The following is a 17,953-nucleotide window of genomic DNA, read 5'->3' on the forward strand; positions in this document are numbered from 1 at the left end:
ACATGGTCATGAATACAAAAGACAAGAATATTTTAAACCAAACCTCAGAGTCCAAAACACACTATTACATGCATATGTCCCCAAATCTACTTACAGTATTAACCACAGGATTATTCAGGGTATAAGCTCCTATTTGGTTCAAGGGAGGGGTTTGCCCCTAAATGCTGATGCATCATTTACTCTATGTGTTCAAAATGAAGCAATATGAAACATTTGCTCACAGTAGATAACATGAGCTAGCAATATGAGCTGAGTTGACACTTTTATACCATATTTTCTTTGTCAACCTACTCCAGTTTGGTCAAGACTCCTCACAAAATCCACTCTCACTGTTCACAGCATGCACGTTTCAATCATTCAGCCCTATTCATTCATATGGGTCTATAAAAACAACTGTGTATGCCTTTAAGTGGCTAATGCAGCAATTCTGCATGTCTGTCAGTTGAATAGATGGTTTTAACTCCTGGTGAGATTTAGCTGTCACTTATAGATATTTATGGTTCACTCGGGAGTAAGCATTTAATATAAAAGAGTGTGTAAACATTTGTTTTAATATTAGCTACATAACACGATACATCAATCTTATCTGGGAGAAATGCTCGTCTTTGTGAATATTGTTTTCCTTCCGAGGCAAATTCAGAAAATGACTTGTGAAAAACGACTTCTAGTGAGCAGTTCTTTACATTTTGACTTGGCAGAGGTTTTGCAGGAACCCTTTCTGAAATGTTATGGGATTGGGACTGAAAGTAAATTAAACTACAGAGTTGGCAACTATAACAGAAAGTGGCGTCTGTAATTTCATCTACTAACAAATGTGTTTTTTTTGTTTATTTGTACTATGTGGTTCTGTTGATTTCTAGACTGATTACAATAATAATCACGTGTTCTTAACATATAGATGATAAACTTGCTAGAGGTTGTGTTCACATGATATCACCACATTGTAGAATCACAATAGTTGAGCTGGAGGACAGGTCAGAATTATATAGCGCTGTTTAACTGTCAGATTGCAGATTAGTTGACCTGGTTTGAGGTCATTTTCTCTGTAATTACTGCACCTATCCAAAAATGAACACAAAGTTCAACATAGTCTCTGACAGTATAAATAAACAAAAGCGACCTTTTTTACAATAGCTTCATAAAATTGTGGCATTATTCAACCCTCGAAATGCCATTGTTGTCAACTCAAAGGACTTTAAGGCATAAGATAACATGACTGGAGACAATTCCACACAAATATTGATAACATTTGTGGATTAAACATTTTGATATTTCACTAAAAAAAAGAGTATATTTGCCATAGAGTTACATAGACCGCTGCCCTCCATCTGAAAATAAGACATCATTGGATTGTAGAACGTGAACTTGACTTCAGTGAGGGTTCAGTTGCAGGAAAATATGTGACCTGAGAGTGCAGCAGTTCTCATTGGCTGGTGTTTAGCCCTGTGCTGAGATACAGAAGCACACTGTGAGTCACACTAACGGCCTAGGTTCTGTGCGCATGTAAACAGCTCTGCATGCTCCTCTAATCCAGCAGAGGTAAACCGCTGTCACCGTTTGTCACTATCAGTCACTGCTCCTCCACGGCTTATGCAGCAACCAAATGCACCAGCACCAACTCAACATTTTCTACACCACAGAAATAGTGGGGATAAAATAACAAAAATAATTACACCAGATTTTGAAGTTGAAAGATACGTGAGCAACTCTTCCACTCCAAGAAAGCCGTGCAAGCACATTGAAGAGTTATTGTTAATAATCTTCTTAGTTGATTACATAATGTGTGCAATCAATTTGATTTTTAAATTTGACTAATTGCAATGCCCTTCAGCCATAATAAATAACTCACCAGGGAAAAGTTTGGCAAAAAACTGATGCAAAAGTTACCAGCACTGTTATATCAATACAGAATTCTTGCTCACATTTGCAAAGAGCGAGTATCCAGCATCCAGTAGTAAAATCACCCGGTTTAAAATAAGAGAAAATTATCCCTTTTCATGGTCCTGAATTAGTATTTTTAAGAACTAGTACAATAATCCAGCAATGTGTTAGATTTCAATTTGTCAAACTAAAATGTAACATTATTCTAATATTTTTTTTTCCAATTAAGTTTGCACATCTTCTATTTGGCCTTCATTAACTTCATTTACTCCTAATATCCCTACAACTCGTAACCTTCAAAAACCAATTTCATTTTGGCGGCTTTGAGCAGGTGTGTTGCGTTCAGAGTGAGTGCGTTCAATTCGTTCCTGTGTTATGATTAGCAGGCTGCATAACTCGCAGGCATGACAGAGTGTGGCAGATTTGTATAGCAGTCCTGTGTGTATTCAGCCCCAATGCCCAGACAGTGCCATATTAAACACTGAGGCACAGATGCTGTCAATAGTTTTGGCACAATGCACTCGGGAAGCCAGAGCAACACAGCTATTTGATTTCACTCTGTTGTGATTATACACTGTTTGTTCATTTACATGTGATTAGGGCCAATTTGCTGAAAAAGTAACACACTTAAGTAGCTGTTATGTAGTTTACACCAAACAAGACAAGTACAAACCACTAAAAAGATCCGACAAAAGTAGAGAAACGATTACCTATTTTCTTTTGCCTTTCTGCAATAAAGTTACTGCACTAATTAATCATTTGTGCAGGTTATTTGCTGCCTCTAATGACTGAAGGCTTCAGTAGGCAGCGCTGCTTTTTACGCCACTGAGCAAAAATGTATTAATAACTTTTCAGCATATTAAAATTCATGCATTGAAGCATTATTTGCCTCTGTTTACAGTCATTAAAATGTAGTTTGTGAACTTACAATGTAGTCACGAGTTAGGTGACTTGTATTATGGGAAATTTTAATTCATTTACTGGCAATGTTTACTATCACTAAAATAAGAACAACATTAAACCCAGAAGAATTAGCACTACTGTAGACTTAAATCTCAATCCACCAACGCACTACGCAAACATAATAACGTAAAGAAAAAACGTTCTAATACATTAAATTAATATATTGAAATCCTGAGAAAAAGAAAGGTAATGCCAGATGCTTAAATGAGATTCATAATAATTTAAAAGACAGTTAAAATACAGTAACTTATTGACTTCCGTGTCAAAAAATTTCCTATGATAAGCCTCTATATGTTTTGTATTGAATGAGTGCTTGCCAATCAGCAATATAGAGGCCACTTAACAATGTCCATTTGCTAATCCAGTCCAGTGTGAAATTGAGTTTGACATCAATGCACAATTTTTCCACTAAAAGAAATAGTGTTCAGTCTACAGCCCCATTATAAATACCTGCACTTTAGCTACACCCTACATGCTATTACTGTCTATTTGCATTGTAATATTAGCATAGTTATCACGTTTAACTGGGGGTGAGGTGTTGGACACAATTGCTTTTGTATCACTGTTGATGTTAGCAAACTCTGGTAATAGAGACATTCGTTTCTACACATGACAGTAAACATGGGGAATTGTGATTGCTTCTGTATTGCATGAACCGTCTATTGAATTTCAAACCTAAACATGGTTTCTCTAGCGCACATCACCTGTCAGTTGTAATGAAAAGACAAGACTTGGCGGTCCCCACACTTCCCAATACTCCTTTCTCTCATCTCTCATCTCTGCAACTGTGTAATGAACGGCTTCCTCCTCTCTGATTGGATGATGTATGGAGTTATTAGGAGGGATGAAAGCGTACATAACTCAAAAGGAAGACAAAAGAAACGCAAAAGAAAGATGTTTTGACAAGCGCCTTTGAAAGTGGGGAAGATGAGAGCTTGTGTGGTACAATGGGAGTAGGACACACTTTGACTGATTCTGTCCCATGGGGAGTAGTCCTGCACATCTTACCTTTGTACTCTTGTGGCAGTCTGTAGAGGGCAGAGGGACGGCACAGCGCTGTATGTCCCATGTCGGGAAATGATGAGAGGAAAGGGGCGGATCTTAAACCGGGAAGGGGTGGGTGGGATGTTCCCAGGTGACCACTAATCCACTGGAACCATGACTGATCTTCATCTATGGTTCCTCTGCTTTACTGAAATACACAAGGATAAAATGTTCTGGTTAAAAACTTGTTTAGATCAAGTCTAGTTTTAAAGTAGTTCTAATTTGAAGATCTGTGGACCTCCTAGTTCTGGTTTAGTCTCGACTTGGACCATATTTCTATTTCAGTTTTTGTTTCCATTTAGTTTAGTCCTGCTTTAATTGTAGTTTAATACTTAGTTTAGTTTAATCATCTAATGAGACAGATATAAGGGCGCACCTACCATTGTACCTGGTGTAGCAATATTGCCCATTTCCAACTGGATGTTTTAGTTCTAAAAACATTCAAGAAAAAGGGATTACAATGACCAGATCATCATAACATTTCTGTAACATTGGTGTAATTCTAGTTTACACCTAGTCTAGCCTGTTTCATTCTAGAAAACTACTTTCTTTCTTGATTATAACCTGAATTCAACATTTGATATGTTGGTACAACCTGCCATCTGGATTTCCCAGTGATGAGGCTGCTTGGTTTTCATGTGAAGCTCCAGTAGTCACTGTTCAAAATTAAAACTTGAGAAAAGAGTGCTAGATAAAGTCTCTAATGAAACTGAGAATGAATAAAATACAGAAAGAGTATTTGATGTGCCAACAGTTCTTAAAATACAAACTAAAGGAAGTGGGCTCATAAAACAGTCAACCTCTTCATTATATATATATTATATTTGGCAGAATGTTTCTCACTATATTTTGACCTCTGTTGACATGAGTTTTTCTAAAAATATCAGGATGACTAATGTGGCCTACTGTATGGCTGTCCTTGTGACTCCTGAGCAGTATTTTGTCAGAAACTTTCACTGTAATTTAAAGTGGTTCTCAGGTGAATGACAGTGTATGAGTTATACATAAAAGGGCAAGTAAGAAAATAAATGATGCTTTGATTTCAAACTTGATAGCTCAAGAGACAAATGTGACTGACTGCAATATGATACATTTCATCATAATGTGAAATACTTTGCTTGGTGGGTTTGTGTTAACTTTTGAATGTAGTAAACCTGTACATTTACTGCCTCTTCTAAAATAATGATGTAATTTCCACTAAAAGAATCTGATCTCAGAATTAATCAAACCTGTCCAAATCTGTTGTGTTGTGTCTTCATTACACAGTTGCTAAGAAGCTCTCCCCTGTGTGTCTTACAGAGCCTCAGCTGAAAGGCATCGTGACACGTCTGTTCAGCCAGCATGGATACTATCTGCAGATGCAGCCTGATGGGACTGTGGACAGCACACGGGACGAGGGCAGTTCTTTCAGTAAGTGTTTATGCTTTAAACTAAGTCATACAATACATATGCAATACAGGATAATATGGTTCTCAGCCATCCCTAATGATTTAGATGATAATTATGATGACATGTATGACATGTATTCAACTCAGCTCAACATTTATGTTTTATGGTGATGTTTTATTATTTGAATCCCTATTCAGCACCCATTACATGGTGACTATCTCCACACATACAGTATTATCATTAGATGCAGTATTATATTCTATTTAACGATGGCTTGACACTTGTCTTCAATATATAAACTCCTGCTAATTAACTGAAAAATAAACTGCACATTAAAAACCCATAAGATTCTCCATCCTATGTCACTGTTACTTATTTGAACGATGCTGTGAGTTATTATTAACATCAACTAGTCAGATTATTGTCAGATAGTAATAGTCAGATTATACATATATGTGTTTAGAAAACAACATTTCTCAAATGAAAAACAGAAAAGGTGGTATTTCTCGATTTATTGACTTGTAATAGTAATGACAAATCTCAACCAACCAAGTAAACCCAGAAGGATTATCTGTGTGAAAGAGGAGTTGTAGAATCTGCTCAGAGCCATGCAGAGCCAGAGTTGAGATGATGAGAATGTGCCTCCTGACCTTTCACAATCTAAATTTGGTTTGAGACCAGCAGCGGTGCAGTGTCTGTCCTTTCCCCTCATCACTCCACACTCGTATTCGCCTTTACCCCTGGCTAACCTGGTTGGAGTCTTTTTAAAGCTCTCAATGTTTTATGATGTTTGTTGGACAAAACATTTCAGTTACATCTAGCAAGGCAGAACATTGTCATTGTGGAGCAGATTTAGAGGTAGTGAAATACAGAGAAGGTGACATGGCGTTGCATTTGCTGCACCATAAACTAAGAGGTCACTGGGCTTGAGAAAGATGTAGCATGCGGCGGTGACACTGTGACCATTAAGCCTCGCTACATAAAGCCTGTACTGCTTTCTTTGTAACTACTTCTCTCCCTCTTAACTTTTCATTTCAGCACAGTTCAACTTAATCCCAGTGGGACTGAGAATAGTGGCTATCCAGGGTGCGAAGACAGGGATGTACCTGGCCATGAACAGCGAAGGCTACCTCTACACCTCTGTAAGTATGCCCCATAGATCACTAATGCAAGTATAAAGGAAATTCAATTGCAGGTGTATACTATAAACAAAAACTATATTTGTCAAATAACTTCAGAAAAATACAAATTGGGTTGTTTAAAGGTGTAATATGTAACTTTTCTGGTTGAGGATCTAGCTAGCTCCATCTGTTAGTCTCATGCATATGTTATGAACTTGATAATGAACACATACCTTGCATTTATTCAATTGCAGGTGTCAAGAAAGAAAAGTGCTTCACATAAAAGTAAAAAAAATAAACAACAACAAAAAACTCAAATACACAGATAACACGATACATAGGAAAAGTAAAATAAAACACCAAGATAGTGTTTGGTGATAGTATTAAATGGAGAAGAGATGAGTTTTCAGTCTAGTCTAAGAAAAGCCATAACATCTCCATGGACACAAGCAGGTAGTGGTCCCTCTACAATCAAATTTACATAGTGCACCTTTAAGCTGAGGGATTTTATAGTAATTTTCTTTCATTTTTGTCTGTGTCTTTATTGTGGTTGTGATTTTTTATTTATTTTTTACTTTTTTCATGGAGGCCCAGTAGCTTTGGTCTTTGCTCTTGTTTTCCTGGGTCATACACGGACTCTGCATAGATCAGTTACAGAGGTTATTGGCACATTGTGTGACAAATGCATATTGTGAATGCAACTAAATTGTATGACGCCAGTGTTCCCGTCTGTCCACTGTGCTGAAATATGGAGAGAAAAGAAACAGTGCATGATGTATTCACTGCAATACATCAGACTACTTTAGTATGTCTGGGTTATGGATTGTTTAGATGCAGGCAGATAAGAAGCAATTAGGCATATTTATGGGGACATAGTTCAATTAGACTGCAGTTAAGTGAAATACAACATATCTGAATCATGTTATTAAATGTATTATTGCTTTTCTTTGCATAAAAATGGCATTTCTTCTGTGGGTAATGGAGTATCAAGGGGAGCGTCAGACAATTAGTGCTACAATCAGCATATGTTGCAAGTCGATTAAACAATATGAACAACAACATCTCCACAATTAAACAGTCGGGTTTGTATGTGAGAACTAATTTGAATGGTGAACATGATAAAGATGATACTGAGCATTTGAGCACAGTAATACTTTTTAAATATGGTAAATGATGATGGTATTGCAATGTGATGTGGTACATATTATGAGTCCCTTAAAGGCATTGGTGCCAGATATTAATGCATTTATGGAGTCACTAGTTTATATAGAGCCACTTTGTATTTAAGAGCCTTTTTACAGTCGACACTTGGTTTTAGACTGGTAGCACAAACATTAACGATGGTCCGGCTCACTTTATTGTTACATTGAGTGGACACTCCAAGTTGTGACACGCACGGAGCTCAGGGTGCAGCGGCTATTGTTACTGTTATTAATTACACCTGTGCGTTTTCAGTCAGCCTGTCCACTGCGGATAAGACTCTTTGTTACTATTATTCATGGGGGATTCATGGCAGCATTGTGTAACTGGCTCTTTGGACAAAGCCTGGGATAGTTGGAGGGTTTCAGCACCATGGACAGCGGCACAAGCTTTCACATTCCTGGTGCAATGGAAATACAATAGACCTGGAAGCACTACATAAAGGCATACAGAAATGAAGTAGAATATGGTAAAACCAGATTACAATTTAAATTTGATCACAATTCATAGTATGTTAATGTTGCCTTGAAGAGTTAACTTACTGTGCTTTTTCACAGTTCATTACAACTGGTTAAATCCACTTGTCATTGCTGAGGCTGACCAATAGGAGACATAGACGAGAAATGTGTCTTTGAGCATAGAGCTATTGTGAACCATATTGTCACAAAACTGACATCATCATTTGATATCAGCATATTGCCCAGCCCTACAACAAATAATAGTAGTTTCTTTAATAGTTTCTTTCTTAAACATTGATCATTTCACTGTCAGTTCTAATCAAGACTAATTAGAGCTGTACATTCATGAAAAGTGAAATTTTGTTCCATTTTGTTTGTGATTTTCAGTACTTGTTCGAATGAATATCTAGTTTTGACAATACTATTCTATAATGCACATTGTTTGAGTCTGAATAACTAAATTTTTTCTTCTTCTTTCTTTTGGCTTATTCCTCCTGGGGGTACCAATGCATACCATCTGCTATCGAGTATACACAGATTTGCATAGTAATTTGCAAGGTTTTATGCTAGATGCACTTTCTAATGCAACCCCAACTTTTGTTAAGTGCATTAAAGGATGTTAGCATGCGTTACGTTTGCTCTCATAGTTTATATTTATATGAATGCAGATACAGTAATGGACTGAAATGTTTTGATTGGACAGTTAATATATTTGTGATAATATAATCCTCTTTCTCTCATTTCGCATGTGGTTTGTTGGCTCTGAGCAGATGTGATTGAAGTCCTATTATGTTGAGAAGCTTTGAATGCCAGAGTGGTATTATGCAGATGAGGCATAGAAGGGAGAGCATCATTTCTGCATGTGAAAGTTAACTCTTGAATTATAGCAACTATGCCACCTCATATTATCTTGTGAGTCCCTGATTAGCATGCATTACTGTGGTGCGGAGCCTGCGATAGTTGAGCAGAAGGGATTTCCTCAGCAGCAGTCAATAGCTGTATAGAAAGTCTACACTGACCTCTTTCAGGGACTTTCACATAGAGAATGGTACATGCGGTAAATGTATGAAACACCACAACTGCCATCTACTATGTGTGTTATGTAGCATGCCTGGTTTTATGACCCTATAGTATTCTCAGTGGCGTTTGTAATGAGCTAATTTGCTGATGCGAGAGGACGTGCAGGTGGCATGCCATGGCCCTTTATGCATACCACTGGGCACTGTGTGGACGTGCAGATTTGCCTTCAGATTTAAAAGCATGTGGCGGCAGTGCGTGACAATGCCAAGAATTTTTTTTTTTTCATTTATCATAAACGGCGCCATCACTGTCATTCCAGAGAAGTTGTGGTGATTGACAGAGTGACTAGCAGCATGCCTCCAGCTCTTTCCTCTGCTCTCTGCATAAAGACGCTGTTTGCTGCTGCTTACAGAGGCTTATTATTTGGCTGTTTCCCTCCAATGTCCTGACAGAATGGCTGCACATATCCTTGTCCTCGCCCAACACGCTCAGTGGTCAGGCTGTTGTGCCAGGATGCATCATGAACAGGGCCTTGTCTGGCCATAAATCTCAGCCTCACTACCTGTAGGTGACAATGGCTGATCCTGATACAAAAATAGAGCTTGGCTCTTTCCTGCCCCATTTTATAATCTATGTGCTCCGGAAAACTCCCCCAGACATTAGAGCAAGCGAGAGAGAGCAGCTAGAGCGAGCCTGCTGCTGAACCACAACAACATGGTGTTAACAGGTAAACCAATGTAAGCCATGAGAATCATGGACTACTAAACTGGACTTCCACACACACTTCTCAACACTTTCAGGGTAAAAATGATCTAATACATGAAAAACATGCTTTATGGTAGCCTAAAAACAACAAAAAACAAATAAACAATAATAATAATAAATAATGATTTGTTATAGGAAATGTTGATACAAAAAACATTCAAGATGTACTTCAGAAAATCAATGCCCCGGTGCTGTTTCAACAAAGAATTGCATTGACATGCAGGACAGCACCGGCAGCCAGATTGCATCGCTCTCGACAGACAAGAGAAAATGGAGACAAAAATAACAGAAAGACTAATTGACCTGAGTGCGAGGAAAGGCTTACAGAGGAGAAAAGGCAATGATAAAGACAAACATTAGGCAGAGCACTTAGGGATGGTTATTCTTTCTGATTAACTCATTTTCCAAATTTATCCAAAGAATTCATTAGAATTAGTTCTTGGCAGTGTTCATGTGGTTGTAAACTTTGGGAGAATGACACACAGTAACGCATCATACTTGGCAGGACATTGCTAGAATCATTATTGTTTGTTTACACACAAACATTGAAGCAAAAAAAAAAAAACCCACCCAGTACAAAATCATACACCAAACTTGCATACAATGAACATTACTTGTATCTTGCGTGTATGAATGCCAGCATCAATGTTATTGCTTCCTATTGCAGTTTGACAGGGGCTTCCCAGCTGCCAGTCATCACACGCAGCCTCTAGTCCCCTCACATTATTGTCTGTCCTGCTGTTGTCGTGCCCATGTCTCTGGCCTATCATAAAGCATTAAACAGACCATACATGTGTGGTGCTAGACAGTATTAACAGCTAGTCTCATCCTCCCTAAGCTTCTTAATAAGCACACATGCCCTTTTGACTTACATAACATAGCTACAACGTCCACGTTTGACTTGACTTGATCAGCAGCAACATGCCCCACTAGTGACTTTCTACACACACAGATTATGTCCCATGTAGTGTAAAGTTATGAATGAACTCCATGTTATGTGAAAATACACTTCTGGGGAAGTTTAGAGATGGTGCAGCTAAAGATTAACCTCAGAGCAGATGTGACAATACAGAGGAAAAGCCTGCATGGCATTCTGACCCCTGCTGTTTAAAGCAGGCATTGCAGATTATCATTAAACAACCAATAATGTGTTTTGAATTCTAAGGCAATATTCTGGCTGCATTAGTTACTCCTAAAGAAAACAAATTATTACAAATTTGTCATGCTTTTGCTATGATAATACATTTCACTGTTCCAATTTGCAAGCCAAATGTTTTGCACTTTTTTTTACTACTTCAGTGCTCTAATGTGGTGGGTACGACTAGGAGCACTCCCAGTGCATGATGGGATGGAGAGTTAAGCGCCCTAAAGCAGGTAGAATAGATGTAATCAGACACGAGGGATGAAGAAGGAGCTAGTGTGTGTGGGCAGGAGGCGAAGGTTGGGTTGCTGCTCTGCATCATAAAAAGGTTTTTCCCAGGTTCGGGATTCTCAGCACGGCTGCTATGTATTACCTTTCCATGTCTTTCATTTGAATTAATTTCCGTCTTGAGATGTATCACAATAATTCATGGTTTTTATTTGGTCTCTACCACTCTCCACTGAGGTGGAAATATCCCAAAATATACACTACACTCGTATAGTGACAGTCAGAGGCTGTAAATCTAGACATTAAAGAAGGACTCGGAGTCCTTGGTGGTCGTTTGTGGTCAGTCTAGAGGTCACCTCAAGGATGTGTTGAGGAGAGGAGGTTCATTTGCAGTGCACAGTTGTTTACGGCAACAGAAGATACTGACACCAATATTTGCCATCAAGAAATCTGATTTTAATAAAAAGAAAAAAGACAAAAAGAGGAAACATAAATATTAAGTAAACAAATATGTTTTGACCTTATATAGTTACAGCACTTTCAATCAGTTTTACTGAGATGCCCTTCCTAAAGTCAATGTTTCAAGTTGAATAATGTGGAAGAAAATAAAGGTGCCTCAAATCATCAGTGTATCGTTCATCTTTCAATGAGCAGAAATAATTGTGCACTCACAAGGTGACTTTTCAGTGACCTTTTAGAAGATGGCCACATTCTGACATGCTCATAGTAAAGAGTCAACATACGAAAGGTTCTTAGCAGTGACACTGGAGGTTATCACTGCAGACCGTCAGAGGTGGAGTTCAAGGGTATCGCGGTCAAGTCACGGCTTCTCTTTCATGGCGGAGGTGAGTGTCACTGCGTGGGGTGCTGCACATTAAAGTGCAGTGCTCCTGCTTTAGTCCCAGAGGGTAAAGCACTGAAGCTGGATCTACTCTATTAGCCACAATCCCTCCTCCTCTGCCCTCTTCCTCCTGATCTTCTGCTACCTTTCCTCTCCTTCTGTCCCCTGCACTTCCCAACCCCTTTCTATCTAGCCTGATTAATAATGAATGAAGCGGATCATCTATCGATCCCATCCTCTTTGTGTTAGCACAGCAGAAGATATCAAACCTGTCAGAGGACCTTAAAATAGCTCAGTGATGTGATGTTGTGGGAGAGTTTGTTAAAGGTAAGCCCTTGTTTTTGCAGTGCAAAAAGAGACGTAAACTGCCCAGGACAATGGCGGGTCAATGACCAAAAAGAGATTTAAGGATTGTATTATAATCTGAGCCTAAAGAATGGTGCCTCCACGTGAAGGAGAAAGTTGATGATCTGTGATTAAATGGAAAAGTGTCTTCTCAGTCTCCCTCTCTTTGTGTGTTTTGCATTAAAGTCAGCTAACTTGTGATTCTTGAACAATCCTTCATCATTCGTGGTGTCACAGAAATTCCTCGTCAGCCTTTTCTGCCCGGCTGCTCTCACTTAATCAATCCAAAAGATCGTCTTTGCTCTGAGACAGAGGAAGGACCCTGTCCAGACTGACAGGCTCACAGAGATGTATATCTGTCGCTACTGGTTAACATCAGTGAGGAGCATTATGCAGGGTTCAGTAGTCCTTATGTTGAGGACAGACTGCTGGGCCAAGTGCTGCTATGACACAATCATTTACAACAAGCAGCTCAACAGCTGGATTTGATCCAGAGGGCCTCATTTGATTTGGTAATGTATATTCAGATGCACTCAGTCACAGACAATTGACATGTCATGAGAGCAGCATGTTAAAGGGGATATATTATGTAAAATAGACTTTTATGAGCTTTTAATCATGTTATAACAGTATTCCCTCATCCTTAGCTTACTCAGAATTGTATTTTGATTGATTTATTGCCCTGCATTTGTGGCTCAAGTGCTCAGAAAAGTTTTTTCTACCAAAATTGTACCTGCAATTATTAAAAAAAAATAAATAATAAAAAAAAAGACTCTGGGCCATACATGTAGGATTCATGTATTCATAATTCTGAACAATAAAATGAAAATCCATCCAAAAATCCATTGCTTGCTACACTGAAAATCCACTATGAAGAGGTGGGGCCTTTTAGTTCTTCAGTTTTGAACAGGAAGTCAATGAACCTGTTTCTATAATTAAGCCGCTTTAGATCAATATAGCGGTTTACAATGAACAGAATGTTAAATCACTGCCTACATATGCTATACTGCAATACTAAAAGCAATATGTATTTTTAAAAGAGATAATGATGTCTACCTACTACAAACAGTGATTTTAATACTCATCTGCAGTAGCACTACACATGATTATATACAAGCTGAAGTATTATGCATCCAAGACACATAACTAATTTAAAAGAATACCCAGACATCTGTTGGGTTGATATGTTCTTAACCTCCACTGACCTCTCATCCTGCCCCATAATCCACGTTTACTCACATCAAATCTTTTTTTTTCTCTCCTAGTGGAGTGTGTCAAACTGTCTCTAGACTCAGTGGGCAGTGGAGGACTGTATTGTAAATATTTCATTAGTTATAGCACTAAGGTGGGTTTCGATGCTGGATCCTTTCATCTTTCCTTCAGGGATGTGTTCTGTTTAGAAGATATGCTCTTGTAATTTCTTCACGTGTGCATTCTTTTCTTAACATTCCCAAAGGATCAGAGCATTCACGCTTTCAAAGAATCTCAAGTCCAGATATAATTCTAGCCTTCCTTTCCCTCAGGGCAAAGTCACCTAATTAATATGTTGCAATGCTGATGTTTATGTTTTTCATGTGTGCTCATACATGTATAAAAATCTATGCTCAAAGACGAATGTATTTCTCATGGAGGTTTAAAATAATCTTTATATTTGTTTACTTATATTTTTATGCTAATGTTTTCTTTTAGGAGCACTTTACCCCAGAGTGCAAGTTCAAGGAGAGTGTGTTTGAGAACTACTACGTGACATACTCCTCCATGCTGTACCGGCAGACCCAGTCAGGGCGGTCCTGGTATATCGGTATCAATCGGGATGGCCAGATCATGAAGGGGAACAGGGTCAAGAAGAACAAGGGAGCAGCTCACTTCCTGCCTAAAGTTATAGAAGGTATTACTACAACACAAAACTTATTACACTAAGTGATATCTAAAAAGCCTGTTCAAATATTTAGCAGAAGAAGATAAAATATACATATGTACTATATTCTCATCACAGAAACTGCTGGTTTAAAAAGCATTAAAGTATTTAACAAACTCTTTTATTTCTTAAAAAAATTACAACTGGCAATGACAACTGAACCAGGGTCACCATGAAATGAGGACACAATTCATCATATTATAGAAAGCATTTTTGCGTTCATGGCAAAGCAATTGGATCTGACAACTCTCAAGAAAGTACATTCTGCTTGACTAACTAAAAGGAAAAATGTTAACATAAGCAACTTTTAAATCCTGTAAAATGCAATTTTGAGTAATTACGCTACAATTGCCTTCAGAGGAATGCTGTGATTTTTAAACATGATATTTAATGCACTGTTTGAAATAATACCTTCAGTTAAATGAAAACTAAATTTTTGGTGATATATTGTGCAGTCTTACTTTTTACTCACAAATACAGTTCTGTTGTGTTTATCAAATGTTTTGATAAATCCTATAAAATCTTTGATTAACACAATTGGCAAGTAACTATTTGAAAATAACACAATTCCTTTGTTTTACAGTTGCCATGTATAAAGAGCCGTCCCTACATGAGCTGGCCAGTGAGCCAGTAAGTCCTCCGAGGAAAACGGTCAAGACGTCCGATTCTCCGTCCCTCAAGAATGGGCGGAAAGAGGCTCCCAAAACAGACGCCTCATAGCATAGGAGACTGTGGGTGGGACAAGAGCAGCAGTGATGCCGAGAACACAGCCACCCATTATGCTTTGCTGGTGGCTAAGGGAATACTTCACATGGGCCACTAAATCCCAGGGGTTCACTACAAAAGCCAGAGGGGTCCAGAGGAGCCAATCAGGAGGCAAGAAGAGAAGTACACCAACCCCCCTCACCTGAGAGAAACCCAGGCTGGCCCAGGAAACCTCCACTCCTGTGCCCCGTTATGATATGCAGTTTCCTTTAAGTTCTCGGTCCCACCTGACAATCACAGCGTCATGGTTCTTACAGATTCTCATCCACCTTCTGACAAGCTAAGCTCATCACCAAGGTCAACTACAAGCAATGTGGACACCAGTAAAGAAAATGTGAACACCAGAGGAGAAAAAGGTTCAAAATAGGTTACTGAGGTTACTACTCCTGAAATGTCTCAAAGCAGGGCTGGGCCCTAAGGTCAGAATGCACAGCACAAAATAGTTAAAGGTGCATTATGTAACTTTTCTGATGTTTTCACCACCTGCTTGTCTCCACGGAGATCTTATTGATTTTTCTGGAATGGTCAACAGTGTATCATGCACTTACCATGAGGAACTTGGCCTGGTGGTGTCACCTACTTGTCTTTATGGAGGAAGTGATGGATTTAATAATATACCGTGCATTCTAGGCAAAGCAATAACATCTCCATGGAGACGAATAGGTATGCCACCTGATCAGAAAAGTTGCATGATGCACCTTTAATGTATAAAAATATACTTTTTCCCCCCTACATAACTGCAATTTGGCTGGCTTCAAAGAACAATCAAATATTGTTAGAAGAACAAAACAAAAAAAAGATAAAAAGATAAAAAGATGTACAAATGCACAGATAAAATAAGAGATGAAATGGCATATCATCCTATCCTACCAAAAATCCAAAAGAAAAGATCATAATAAAGTTAATAGTTAGAGTAGTAAAACCAAAAGTGTATTTCCAGGCTCTTACTTCCACATGGTAACTTATTTCAACAGCTCATCCGAGGTAACACATTAACAACTGGGTCATATTGACGGCTGGGAAAGTGTCTGAACTCTGTCACCTGCAAAGCAAAGTGGTTGTAGCTTTCTTAGCGTGTACTTCACTTTCTGCATCTGCTGTCAGCACAAAGCAGGTTTGAAGTGCACATCAAAGCCAGAAAGAACCTCAGAACTAGCGTACTTGTTATTCGGAGGGTGTCAGGCAGCTTATCCCTTCGCTTTCTTTATCAAATCACCTTGGAAGTATCGGCCTCACAAAATCACAGCTGTTTGAGGAAATGTGTTTCTGTGATTTCATTTCAGCCTCCCTGTGTCCTGGATGTATGCCCAGCGGGATTGTAGGTGTGTGAGTGAGGGGAGGAAGATGGAGATAAAGAGGTTAACCTTTGCTGTCTTTTTTGTAGCTTTCATCTGTGAATGAATAAGGACATGGGAGAGACGTCATGTCCAACTGCATTGTCAGTTTTGAAGTGATATGTGGAAATACCAGACAGCTAAAAGTTCATTTCAGGGCTGATATGATTTATATGTGGCTACAGTCTAAATCTGATGGTAATGAGATGTAAAAGAAGGCTGCAGCATGTGAAAAGAAGCCTTTTGAATGTGTTGTATTTAAAGTTTGAAACTGTGAACTGAAAAGAAGTTGGCTAATGCAGGTGCTTCACAACAATGAGGGATTAGCAGGTGTATTCTTGAGGAATGTTGATAAGGAATTTCCCTGGTAAAGTAAGCAAGATTCTTGGCAGGGTCTCGTAGCTTGTGGATATGAGAATGAATGTGAGACAGAGTGGCATGTAAAGCACTGTGTGCTATTTATGAAAAAGGGGTCTAAGGAGGAAATTAGTTTCTAATTTTGTGAGCTGTTCCACCGGGAGAACCTTTCACTCTGCATCCAAATATGGAGATGTTGTCCTCAAATTGTGGTTGTAAACCATTACAGTTTACTGCTAAAAGGGCTGAGACTTTCAATCCCAATGTACACGATGGATGCTACATTTCTGATGGGCCTATGTATTGTCCTACTGAAGATGGTTATTGTAAGTGTGTTGAGATTGTAATGCAGTAAGTAGACAAAGGTGTACAGTGAGGTAGAGACAAGATGCTTTTTGAATGTGGTCACATTAGAAAGAATCAGAAAAGTTGAACTTACAGTGATTGTGATGTGAAATTAAGTTGGTGTAAGACATGTGTATGTCATAAGTGACTGTTAACTGACTACTGATATACTTTGAAAGCCATTGAGAAAGTAACGGATGTGATATAAAGTACCTATATAAACACATATATACAATAAAAAAAAAATAATAATAAACTAAAGTTTTACTATATTTTTTATTATTTTCTTTGATACCCAGACAACTCATTGCCAATGTAATTGTAAATCTTCTGCATGTGCATTTTAATCTGTCACGGTGAGCATGTGTGGTCAAAATATTTATACATTTGAGGAAAGAAAATATTGTCATTTAACAGCAATGGAGGTTATTATTGCAGCACTAAACTGATATATAACACAAAGGAAGCCAGACATACAAGGGTGCCCATCTTTGGATAAGACAAGACTGAATGGAAGGACAGAAGACAAAACAGTGATAGATTGATTCAATAAGGACAGAGAGTGGGTACAGCCATTGTTTGATAACGCTCAAAATTTCCCCAGGGGCCACAGCAGACAGCCAACTCTCCTGGCACGTAATGAACTCAGAGGGATCATGTAAGCAGAAACTCAACAACAGAGGAGTTTTTCCATTTCCAAAGGACCACTTTAACATTAGCAGCTTAGCAATTCTGAGGAGTCAAGAGTACTACAGAGGCAGACTAAAACTACCTTAAGTGGTTCCCATTGCCATAAATATAAACCCAGGGAAGCCCTCGACTTTATCAAAGTAGTGGG

General features: G+C 38.5%; 1 protein-coding gene across 3 annotated transcripts in view; it reads left to right on the forward strand.

The window, feature by feature from the left end:
- The window catches only part of fgf11b (fibroblast growth factor 11b), a 28,233-nt gene extending 12,375 nt beyond the window's left edge, over positions 1–15,858 (forward strand). Inside the window, exons 2-6 of one of the 3 annotated variants that reach the window (XM_055226531.1) lie at positions 3,937–3,960; positions 5,155–5,298; positions 6,316–6,419; positions 14,086–14,284; positions 14,898–15,346. In XM_055226531.1, the coding sequence (XP_055082506.1) occupies positions 3,937–3,960; positions 5,155–5,298; positions 6,316–6,419; positions 14,086–14,284; positions 14,898–15,034 (608 nt within the window). In that variant the 3' untranslated portion in view covers positions 15,035–15,346. Of the gene's footprint in view, positions 1–3,936; positions 3,961–5,154; positions 5,299–6,315; positions 6,420–14,085; positions 14,285–14,897 lie in introns of all 3 variants that reach the window. The other 2 variants (XM_033979028.2, XM_055226532.1) reach the window with 2 other exon arrangements.
- The last annotated feature ends 2,095 nt before the right edge of the window (positions 15,859–17,953 follow it).

The sequence above is a fragment of the Periophthalmus magnuspinnatus genome, chromosome 14 (genome assembly GCF_009829125.3).
Source record: "Periophthalmus magnuspinnatus isolate fPerMag1 chromosome 14, fPerMag1.2.pri, whole genome shotgun sequence".
Lineage (NCBI taxonomy): Eukaryota > Metazoa > Chordata > Actinopteri > Gobiiformes > Gobiidae > Periophthalmus > Periophthalmus magnuspinnatus.